This window comes from Nyctibius grandis, chromosome 6, assembly GCF_013368605.1.
Source record: "Nyctibius grandis isolate bNycGra1 chromosome 6, bNycGra1.pri, whole genome shotgun sequence".
Taxonomy (NCBI): Eukaryota; Metazoa; Chordata; class Aves; order Nyctibiiformes; family Nyctibiidae; genus Nyctibius; species Nyctibius grandis.
In genome coordinates, this window is record NC_090663.1 from 28,540,214 (window position 1) to 28,552,459 (window position 12,246).

At 39.4% G+C, this 12,246-nt stretch overlaps 1 protein-coding gene across 9 annotated transcripts in view; it reads right to left on the reverse strand.

The window, feature by feature from the left end:
* Positions 1-12,246, reverse strand: part of ATP8A1 (ATPase phospholipid transporting 8A1) — a 127,905-nt gene that overhangs the window by 18,426 nt on the left and 97,233 nt on the right. For all 9 annotated transcript variants that reach the window (XM_068402607.1, XM_068402608.1, XM_068402604.1 and 6 more), the window contains 2 exons: positions 10,103-10,159; positions 9,486-9,593 (listed from right to left, as the gene is read on the reverse strand). In XM_068402607.1, the coding sequence (XP_068258708.1) occupies positions 9,486-9,593; positions 10,103-10,159 (165 nt within the window). The remainder of the gene's footprint in view (positions 1-9,485; positions 9,594-10,102; positions 10,160-12,246) is intronic.

Here is a 12,246-nt window from a genome sequence, read left to right on the forward strand (position 1 = left end):
AAATATAAAACCATTTAAATTTATTTATTATGCTGTATTCTGCAAAAGTTATTATAATAACACTCATCTGTTTTTAAAAATGCAAGAGACAAGTATCCATTAATAGCTAGAGGGACAACACAGCAGGACATAAGCCATAAGACCCTCATTGATGTACGGGCTGGATGAACACAGTGAGGTAGACTGAAAACTGGCTGAATGGCTGGGTCCAGAGAGTGGTGATGAGTGGCACAAAGTCTAGCTGAAGGACAGTAACTAACAGCGTACCCCTAGGTCAATACTGCGGTCCAGTCCTGTTTAACATCTTCATTAAAGATCTGGATGATGGGGCAGAGTGTACCTGCAGGAAGTTTGCTAATGACACAAAACTTGGAGGAGTGGCAGATGCACCAGAGGGTTGTGCTGCCATCCAGAGAAACCTCAACAGGCTGGAGAAATGGGCAGACAGGAATCTCATGCAGTTGAACAAGGAGAAGTACAAAGTCCTTCACCTGGGGAAGAACAACCCCATGCATCAGTATATGCTGGGGGACATCCAGCTGGAAAGCAGCTTTGCAGAAAAGGACTTGGTGGTCCTGCTGGACAGCAAGTTGAACATGAGTCAGCAATGTGACCTTGTGGCAAAGAAGGTGAATGGTATCTTTGGCTTCATTAGGCAAAGTATTGCCAGCAGAGGCCGAGACAGGTCCCCTCTACTCAGCACTGATGAGGTCACACCTGGAGAAGTGTCCAGTTCTGGGCTCCCAGACATGGACATACTGGAGAGTCCAACGAAGGCCATGAAGATGATGAAGGGCCTGGAGCATATCTCATACGAGAGGAAAGGCTGAGAGAGTTGGGACTATCTAGCCTAGAGAAGAGAAGGCTCAGGGGGATCTCATCAATGGAGATGGATGCCTGAAGGGAGGGTGTAAAGAAGACTGAGCCAGGCTATTTCCAGTGGTACCCAGTGACAGGACAAACGGCAGTGAGCACAAACTGAAAGACAGGAGGCTCCATTGGAACAACAGGAAATACTTCTTTACTGTGAGGGTGACTGAACACCAACATAGGTTGTCCAGAGAGGTTGTGGTGTCTCCATCCTTAGTGATATTCAAAAGCCATCTGGACATGGTCCTGGGCAACTTGCTGTAGGTGTCAGGGGAGTCGGACCAGATGACTTCCAGAGGTCTGTTCCAACCTCAACCATTCTGTGATTGTATACTAGCCTGAATATTGGCTTTACTCTCCATTAGACTAAAATAAATTCCCCCTTTCAGATCAGACTTCAGACAAACATCTCCCCAGCGAAGAACTGTTCATTAGAGGTCGAAGTACCTGGACAGTTACATTGTTGAAAAGTTACGGGGTTTTTTTTGTGTGCATGTGTACATAAAAAAAATAATCAGTAAGGGGATTAAAGGATGTATATCTAGTATTTTAACAAGCACAATTCCATATAAGCAGGTTATGTGGAACAATACAAAGAGAAGCAATATTTAAGAAATGAATACTGTTAATATAGTATATTCTAATACATCTTTCCTACATGGTGCAGCTAAATCATCCAACAAGGAATATTATTTTTTTTCACAAAGATTCTGCAAACCCCAATCAAATGATCTAAAATGCTGTAAAATACGTGCTTGTTCCTTAACTTCAATTTCCGTCAGTAGTTTTATAGATCCCCTGGGTCAGACAGATCAGAAACAGATGGTGCTCTGGAGAACTTTACAGTGCATTACCTACAGGACCACAATAAATTAAAAAGTTCTGCAGATACTGAACTTTAGCTTTTAATCTCAATGTCATACTACTTATTCCAGTAAGTGTTATAATTTTAAGCTAACTTATTAATCAGATAGGTGTATAAAAAAAGGCCTAACAACTCAAAGCACACAACTGTAATAAACCCAAAAGAGTCAGGAATTATGTATTTCACACTAGTACAACACTGGTTTATTTTTTCCCTCTCCCCAACTAAAGGTTTTCAACTCAAATCACAACTATATTTGTTCAAGAAAGAGAGAACCATACCAGCTTAGGAATTTATCAATTTTATAATTTTAAAATCAATCTGCTTTTTTTTAAAAAAGTGGTATTAAAAAGAAAAGTAGGCTTTTGAATCACTGAAAACTTTGGAAATGTTTCCCATATTTTTCTGTCATACACTGTGCATCAAGTTTCCTCCAACACGTTTTTCTATTACTACCAAAATCTTCCTGGCGGCAAAAGGTAGTTCAACACTTCGCTATAAGCAGCTAAAACTTTAATTCCTAGTATTTCAGGATGTGTGTCTAAGACTAGAAAAATATAGTCCCTTATTCTTAGACTAAGCTCAAGAAGAGAAGTTTTAAAATTAATGAGTCTAAAGCACCAACAAAAATAATATGAAGGTAAATTAATAATTTCAGCTTAATTAGTGATAAAATACAGAAGTCTCATTTCAGACTATTAAAAGAGTGATAACTTAAAGTTGATCTGCTACAGTACCTGAACTAGCCATGGATGCTACATAATTAACTACTTAAGTTATCCCCACCTTTTAATCACATATCTTCTTCTCTAGTTTTACAGCCTATTTTTTGATTTTCTTCTCCTTCATAAACCCCATTGCTTCTCTCACATTTTTGATCCACTTTTCCCTCTAGGCCGTGTCTGTAGAAAGACAATGGTGAACTGACAGTTTCCATCTGAACATCATCAGTCAGGGAAAATGAATGAAGTTTTCTTTACTAGGGACTTTTTTTTTTTTTTTAAACTGGAATAGAAACTGTTTTAACATTGACAAAATTAACTGGTTTCTTGTTTGAACGTTGAGTCTAAGGTTTTGCCAGCATTTTACTGAAGAAACATCTTTCATCTACTGTCACCGAAATGTCTGTGATCAATCTCTAACAGATGTCAGCTATGTAACTACCAGTAATTCCTATCAGAACACTTGTGCCAGGACACCTCTGCTCATGTGAGCCAGAAGCCACCTTCCGACTCTTCTGGTGCGCTACCTTAAAGTGACTTATATACACAGTTTGGGAAAATGTAGAATTAAGCTAATTAATTAAGAATTGCCTAATTATATGCACAGAAGTAGATGGACAATCACATAGCTCATTTTATCAGCTACCACGCTGTTACACAGAATTCCCAAATGGCTTCAGATAAATCATTAAAATATAGATAAATCATTAAAATATAAAAGGGGGCCCAAGATAGTTGGTTAGCATTCAAGGACTGCTTCTTCCGAGCTCAAGATCAGAGCATCCCAACAGGTAGGAAGTCAAGCAAGGGTACCAGGAGACCTGCATGGTTAAACAGGGAACTGCTGGGCAAGCTCAAGTGGAAGAAGAGGGTGTACAGATCATGGAAGGAGAGGCTGGCCACTTGGGAGGAATAGAAGTCTGTTGTCAGAGGATGTAGGGAGGCAACTAGGAAAGCTAAGGCCTCCTTGGAATTAAACCTTGCAAGAGAGGTCAAGGACAACAGAAAGGGCTTCTTCAAATACATTGCAGGTAAAGCCAACACTAGAGGCAATATAGGCCCACTGATGAATGAGGTGGGGGCCCTGGAGACAGAGCATAAAAAGAAGGCGGAGTTACTGAATGCCTTCTTTGCCTCTGTCTATACTGCTGGAGGCTGTCCTGAGGAGCCCCGGACCCCTGAGGCCCCAGAAGAAGTCAGGACAGAGGAGGAATCTGTCTTGGTAGATGAGGGCTGGGTCAGGGACCAATTAAGCAACCTGGACGTCCATAAATCCATGGGCCCTGATGGGATGCACCCGCGGGTGCTGAGGGAGCTGGCGGAAGTCATTGCTAGGCCACTCTCCATCATCTTTGCTAAGTCGTGGGCAACGGGAGAGGTGCCTGAGGACTGGAGGAAAGCGAATGTCACTCCAGTCTTCAAAAAGGGCAAGAAGGAGGACCCGGGTAACTATAGACCGGTCAGCCTCACCTCCATCCCCGGAAAGGTGATGGAACAACTTGTCCTTGGTGCTGTCTCTAGGCACATCAAGGATAGGGGGATCATTAGGGGCACTCAGCATGGCTTCACCAACGGGAAGTCATGCTCAACCAACTTGATAGCCTTTTATGAGGACGTAACCCGGTGGATAGATGGTGGTAAAGCTGTGGATGTGGTCTATCTCGATTTCAGTAAAGCGTTTGACACGGTCTCCCACAGCATCCTTGCAGCTAAACTGAGGAAGTGTGGTCTGGATGATCGGGTAGTGAGGTGGATTGTGAACTGGCTGAAGGAAAGAAGCCAGAGAGTGGTGGTCAATGGGACAGAGTCCAGTTGGAGGCCTGTGTCTAGCGGAGTCCCTCAAGGGTCGGTACTGGGACCAGTACTATTCAATATATTCATTAATGACTTGGATGAGGGATTAGAGTGCGCTGTCAGCAAGTTCGCTGATGACACAAAACTGGGAGGAGTGGCTGATGCACCGGAAGGCTGCGCAGCCCTTCAGAGAGACCTGGACAGGCTGGAGAGTTGGGCGCGGAGAAATTTAATGAAATATAACAAGGGCAAGTGTAGAGTCCTGCATCTGGGCAAGAACAACCCCATGTACCAGTACAAGTTGGGGGCAGACCTGTTGGAGAGCAGCGTAGGGGAAAGGGACCTGGGGGTCCTAGTGGACAGCAGGATGACCATGAGCCAGCAGTGTGCCCTTGTGGCCAAGAAGGCCAATGGCATCCTGGGGTGTATTAGAAGGGGTGTGGTTAGCAGGTCAAGAGAGGTTCTCCTCCCCCTCTACTCTGCCCTGGTGAGGCCGCATCTGGAATATTGTGTCCAGTTCTGGGCCCCTCAGTTCAAGAAGGACAGGGAACTGCTAGAGAGAGTCCAGCGCAGAGCCACGAAGATGATTAAGGGAGTGGAACATCTCCCTTATGAGGAGAGGCTGAGGGAGCTGGGTCTCTTTAGCTTAGAGAAGAGGAGACTGAGGGGTGACCTCATTAATGTTTATAAATATGTAAAGGGCAAGTGTCATGAGGATGGAGCCAGGCTCTTCTCAGTGGCATCCCTTGACAGGACAAGGGGCAATGGGTGCAAGCTGGAACACAGAAGGTTCCACATAAATATGAGGAAAAACTTCTTTACGGTGAGGGTGACTGAACACTGGAACAGGCTGCCCAGAGAGGTTGTGGAGTCTCCTTCCCTGGAGACATTCAAAACCCGCCTGGACGCGTTCCTGTGTGATATGATCTAGGGAATCCTGCTCCGGCAGGGGGATTGGACTAGATGATCTTTCGAGGTCCCTTCCAATCCCTAACATTCTGTGATTCTGTGATTCTGTGTGATATGCTTAATTATTTCAGAGAGATCCATTTATTCACTTTGCTTGTCCTGAAATTGGCGAATCCGATTTTTGATCTGTACTATTCAAATTGCATGCTCATTTGCAAGAAAACAGGACATGTGGTAGTAGACACAGGCTCGCCCTTTTCTCTTTAAGGACTGTCTGAGCTAATGTTCCAGATCTGTATGGGACATGTCCTTTTACACAGGTCTTCTTCCCACCTCCATTGGGAAGTCTAAGGGAAAAGAGTTTGCTGTCTTGGGATGGTTTGACTCTCACCATATCCCTTTTTGTGTTGCAACAGAGGGAAGCAGCAAACACCTGGAGACCTGGGGAAACACAACACTTTCATATGGGAAGCAGAGCACAGACATGCTGTAATGAAACAATGATGAAGCTCAGATGAATAACTGAAAATGCATCCGAGATATGCATTGAGCACATAGAACTACTATGACTGGGAAAAGAGAATGGGGACACTCACTTAGTTTAAACAAAAGTTTGTATCTCTCTAGGGAAGCAGAGCATTTGTTTCTTACTGTATTTCTCTCTGATATTTCTCAGACAAAAGTGTCTTTTCTTATTTGAGTGAGTGAGTCAGTCACACTTCCAGAAAAGATCTCATCTTGTATATAAGCTTTGATCTTCAGGCTGGCTTTCACATCACGAGGTTTAAGTCCCCGTAAGGTACTGGATCCCTGGGAAGAACAACATGTCTTAATGATCTTCTCCTGACACCTAAAAACCAGAGACCATCATGCTCTTTTTCTTCTTTTATCAATTCTAACTACTCTGAGCTCTGGGTGACGTAGATGAAACACAATCTATTTGGCAACCCAGTTACCACTATTTATAGGATTTAGGAATATTATAACATAGAGAGCCATCTAGTACCCACACTGTGAGGAACAGTAGTGTCCAGTTGGGATGAGTTAGTCTGATGTGGGAGTAGCAATCTCAAAAGACCAGAAAAGAAAAGTCTTAATGCCAGAACTGCCTCAGCATTCTGGATCAACAGGGCATTTTGGATAAATGGGATCTTTGTTTGGCTTTTCTAGAAGAACTCAGAACAAAAGAGAGAAAAGAGAAATACACTTCATTATAGTATTAGGGACATGTCAGAGAGGGGGGAGTAGTGGGCCTAGACAATGAACAAAACTGCTGGCACTTTGTCAGAAAGTCACCATTTTTCATTTCACTATGTATTTTCTTTCAGAGCACAGCATTCTACAGTCTTTCCCTCTGTATTACTAACATATAGAAACACATGTAAAAGCCAACTTTAATTAACTTCTCTACAATTGGAATGATACATAAAATGATGGAAACAAAATTAGTGTAAGAAGTAGGGAAAACTTCCAAAAAGATGTGACATATTTGTTTCTTTGTTCAGTAAGTTATTGGGTGATGCTTTGATACTAAAAGATGAACACAAAACAACAATTCTTATGATTTAACTTTCGGCTGCTAGCTTCAGTGCTCCAACATAAGAGTGTTTGTTAAAGCATAAACAGACTCTTTTCTTCTATTACAACTCTAGTGGTCTCTATTTAAACACATGTATCAGAGCTGTATAGGTATTTTATAGGTATAGATGAAAAATCCGAGTTTCAAAATATTTAGATGAAACCTTTCCTCTGCATCCAATGAATGAGTTTTCCAACAGCTCCATATGCTTTTTGTCTCCCCTTCAAGAGCATTAGTATTTTATTTTCTTGGAATAGAAACAGCAATATGCAGCAAGAATCTTATTATTTTTATGACATTAATATGAAGTTAGATTGAATCCTTATTAGAGTGTTTCAGTAGGTTCTTTTCTGTCTAAAAGAAGCCACAAAAAATATGTTTGTAGAAGACAGGTATCATCATCTAATTGGGACTGAATTGTTAGATGAACACTGTATCAAGAATAATACTGACTAGTAAGACTATGAACTGACTAAGGTAGAATTCTTGTTATCAGTTTTAAGGAGCTGAAAGAGAATACGTTTAAAATTCATAAGGATTATAGTTGGCAAAATCTCCTTATAAATCTACAATTTATTAAAACGGGCATTTTTAATGAACATATTTGGAAAAAATCCCACCAAAACCCCAAAAAAACCAAAAACTCCCAAATCCCCTTCAGCATAATTTATCAGATCAGGCCAAGGCAAAACAGACAAAAAGCTACAGAAGTAGAGGTCAGCTTTTGTCTTGTTAATTTAATTTCTGCCAAATGTACTTGGATGAAGTCTTCAAGTCTGACTCGCACATTTGAAGAAATTAGACAAGCAGTATTTGCACAGGTGAGCAGAGATGTCCGTACTTTTAAGATGTCCATGCTTTTAAAATAAGTTCTTATGGTCTATAAGATGTTTAGGAGACTTTATTCTGATGTTATAGACTTCTAACTATGTTCTTAGAAAGAAAAGAAAAACAAAACCAACTTCACCCAGCAACACCCCCCCAAACAACTGCATGTCACGTACACACATCTAAAGCTACTATATACACATACATGCATAAGCAAACATGCTAACAAAATAAGACTACCCATTTCAAGTACAGCTACAGTTTTACCACAACAAATAAATGAATCTGGGTTCGTAAGTCAGACTACTTTGGTGTCATGTTGAATTCAAACCCCAGGAGTATTTACTTTTGTTGACAGCTACATCTCTACGAACAACTGTTTGTCCAAGTTTGTAGGAATGATATTCCCTTCAAAAACATCTTTTGCTCACAATAACTTCAGAGACCGTATTACGTAAAATATTCAGTTATTTCAACAGTGAAATAGCTACCTTTACGTCATACCAAGTATAACACACCCTGCTGGCTCCCACTGTGCTTATTACTATAAAAGTTCTTCTGTCTTAAACAACAATGTATAAAGTTTTTACAAAATCTCTAAAAACAACAAATTCCCAAAATATTCTATTTCTTCTGTAAAATACAGTCTATATGAAGGAAAATGCTAAAGTATGATAGCTTCAATTACTTCAATTTAGAATAATGTATGTAATCAATTTTGAGTAGTGGAGGCAACATAGTAATGTATAAAATCTACCTACATACATGGGTAAGAGGAGGAAAACCAGCAAGAAATTGTATAATTTCAAATTCTTTTTTTTTCTTAGGTGTCCAAGGACTTAGGTTAATTCCTGGTGCTTTCCATTAAAATGTAGCAGTTACATAAAAGCCTATATACTATTTTCCCCATAACTGATTATGTAGGAGGTGAGATTTGTGGGTCTGAATTACCTCCAAAGGTAAGGGAAAAGTATGCACCTAAATTTCTCACATCCTACATGAATTTTTAAATTGCTGAATTATATCACTGAAGTGGAGTTAAAGGCACTCACTCTTTTACTAGTGTAAGGCTTGATTTAGTTGATATGATTTTGGAACCATTAGAACAGTATCTTTCTGAAACAAGCAGGTATTCTGTTTCTGATTCCCACTGAGGCTCAGGAGGTACTGGCCATGCCCAGAAGCAGACATTAGCATCTGGGAAATTAACACTAAACTTCAGATGTTTCTGGAACTGAATGGTTTTGAGAATTTGGGACTGAAGCCCCAATTAGATCAGCATAGGCAGCAATTAAGCATCTTTTATGGATTCAGTCCTATTTGCAATATTCAGAGCAAGTTTACACAAATGGGATAATAAATGAAAGAGAAACCAGAAATTACTGTCAAAAGGTTAAAGATAGAGTACAATAATGCATTCCAAGCAGCACATTAATAGAAGACGAAATGTGTGCATGACAGGCAGCTGCTCATGCAATGTTACAGCACCTCAATTTTTTTGAGGCATTTTACAGTTTCAAATACTTAGAAAATTTGTAAAATTGAAGATGAAAAAACAGCCTTAACCAATGCACTACTTGGGCTACCTCATTATAAAAAAATCTCCTGCCAAATAAGCACTGTAATTCTGAGTTCTGAATTTGGTTGACTTCAGCGAAAATTAAAACTTACTAAAGAACTGCAAAGCAGCTTACCTGTCTATTCTTCCTCACTAGACCATATAATCACAGCCTGTTAACTGAGCTCCATTTTCACAAGAGTAAAAATGAACTTTATTTTAAATAAACATGGCTACCACACTGAAGGTATAAATATGCACCTCTGCTTAGCAGAAGGATCCAATAAAGATTAGGCCTGTACTAAAGACTGAAACAATATTCTTTGCACACATCTGGGTATTAGTTAAAATATACTTTACCTCTCCTGACATATCAGGTGCCATAGGAATGACTGGCCACAAAGAAGAGTAGATTCCAAAAAACACTACCCAAAGTGCTATGCTGCCCCAGATAGCTATATGGCTGAACTGTTAAAACAAACAAAAAAAGAAAACAGACCCATCATCACATGTATTATGTATTATGACATGAAAAAAAAGATCTTTGCTACTTACTATTTACAATGCAATTCTGATATATTGGATGAAATTTCTGTGCCTTATATCAATTTAACTTTAGTTAAATTAATTTACTTCAGTTAGCTATTTCTTAAAACAAGATGATACTTTCAGCAGCAATATTACTGCATTTTAAGCCAATTTAAGTTCAGTTACAATCAGTTCAGAGTAATTTGATTTTTCTAGTTTAAGGATTACTTTAAGCCTTATCCTAATGTCCTCTTTTTCAATATTAAGCATTATTTTTTGTATGTGGATATTCTGTCTTTCCACGCAGTAGCCACAGCTTAGTTTGGTACTGTGGGGAGGGCTGACAAACTGTAAGGGTGTAATATAATAAGAAGAAAATAAAACAATACAATTATTCATCCATCATATTTTACAGAGCATGTGAGAATATGATAAAGACATTTGCTTACCGAAGTCCAATATGAGGTCTCTAATCCAGCCTTCAAACACACAGTTAGAACCACAAACTAAAAAGAGAGAGGAGAGAGAGAGAGAGAGAGAGAGAGAGAGAGAGAGAGAGAGAGAGAGAGGATTCATATTTAATATGGGAATCTTACTTAACATACAGAATTGATTAGCTTGGTTAAACTTTCAGGAGAACAGAAGAAAGTTTAATGATTTTCATACTTCATGTTTACTCGCACAAATGAAATAAGGGAAAGGATAATCAATCTCTTCCATTTAAATGTGATTTCCTTAATAATATTCAACAAAGTACTGTGTGTGTCAATGCACCTAACTGTGTAATAGGATCCAAACCAAAGTTCGTAAAGCAAAAGGCAATCATTTCTATGGACCTGCAGAAGCTATGGAATAGCCCTTCCGCTTTAACAGAATCTGCTCCCAAAAAAATGTAGGACTCTCAGCAGCCCCAAAGTGAAATCCTTTTAGACCACAGCTAGCTGTGTTTTTCCTCTTTTGTAAGTGTGTGCACTTAGATCTGAAGTTTAAGTACTCATGTGAAATGACCACAGCAAAAAGCCACTAAAAGATTTAAAGATTTAAATGAGGTAGTAACAGAACACGAGGAATTACTAGCTTCCATTAATAATCTCCACTCATTTGATTTGGAAAACTCTTCTTTTGTATTAGAAATCTCAAACATTCCCCTTGCCTCCTAGAACCCTGCAAGCGTGGCTCTTACTGAGTCGTTAGCTCCTTTATCGATGGTATTTTGGTTACACAGAAAGGTTCAAGTGTAGTCCACTTCAGCAGAGATGGCAAACCCCCTAGTTATGGAGAGGATGACTACTACTTTCTACACAAAAGACAGACTTAGATCTAGATGCTGGGCTGAAAACTTGCAAATGTTCAAACTTACATTAATCTAAATTTAAAAAAACCCAAAAAGTTTCATTCACTTAATTGGTACTTTGTTAGTAAATCAGTCACCTTTGCCAAACCCTGAAAAACTGGAGTTACATGCTGGCAGCCTAAGACCTATGCTGTGCATACAAAATAGCATGTTGAATGAGTCTGTTATGTTACTTTAATTCTTCCCTCTCATCTTCACTCTTTTCTTACCTTTACTCTTTTTATGGAGCAGTCTCTGAAAACCTCATGTTATTGTCCTGTAGGACATGATCCATTTTTGTTTAGACATGAGCAGTAGTAGAAAGTTTATAATCCCGCAGCAAGGACTAGTTGTTTCCCAACAACTGTTTATCTCCTTTGTTTGAAATTCACACAAACAAGTTTTCTGTTTTGTCAGCAGTAGCTTTTGTAACACACACATGAACAGGTATCACAAGTTTTGCTTTATGTGCAATCTGAAGAACACGAGGCTGAAAAACTGAGTCACAAAGACCAAGCCCCAACTATAACAGCTATAGTTTAAACTCTAGTTTGTTGGGCAGGTTGGCAGCAATGATTTACGTGACTTTGTCTGTGGTTGAACTTCAAGGAGCCTGAGAAACTTTGAGGAAATTTACTTCAATCAGAAGCTGAAAATAACTGGTTAAATATATTTGACAAGCCTTCCACTATGTCTGGTGCACAGAAGGATACAAATCCTGCCAGAAAGCTTTCACCCTAGCTATAAGTTTATGCTTTTAATTCTAGAATCTCCTATTTCAACTACTGCATTGTTGAGGACAAAGAAATCACAGCACCACAATTCCATTATCTAAAACATGTGCGAAATCTAATTAGAAGAAGATTAAGGACCATTATGAGTGCTATAATTTACTTAGTCTATCCGTTTCTGGTGCTGTATTTGGATAAGTGAAAAAATAATGAATTATGGCAGAAAAAATACTTATCTGGTACACTTGCTACTTTTGAGTCAGTCACAAGAAAAGAATGACTTCAACCTTCTTTAGAATCAGATCAAGAATTCTCATTGCATAGACACAATGCATACACAAAACAACCACTGCAGGTGTCTATAAAAGGAGATATACTCTGTGTGAATATATACCCTCCTTGCATCTTAACTGATTCCCCTAACAAAGTTACCAGCTACGCACTGCAGCTTTCTCAAGAATTTGGGTTTTATTGCTTCCTTCTCTCCTTGAACCAAACTAATAATATCTCACTGAAACCTACCCAGGAA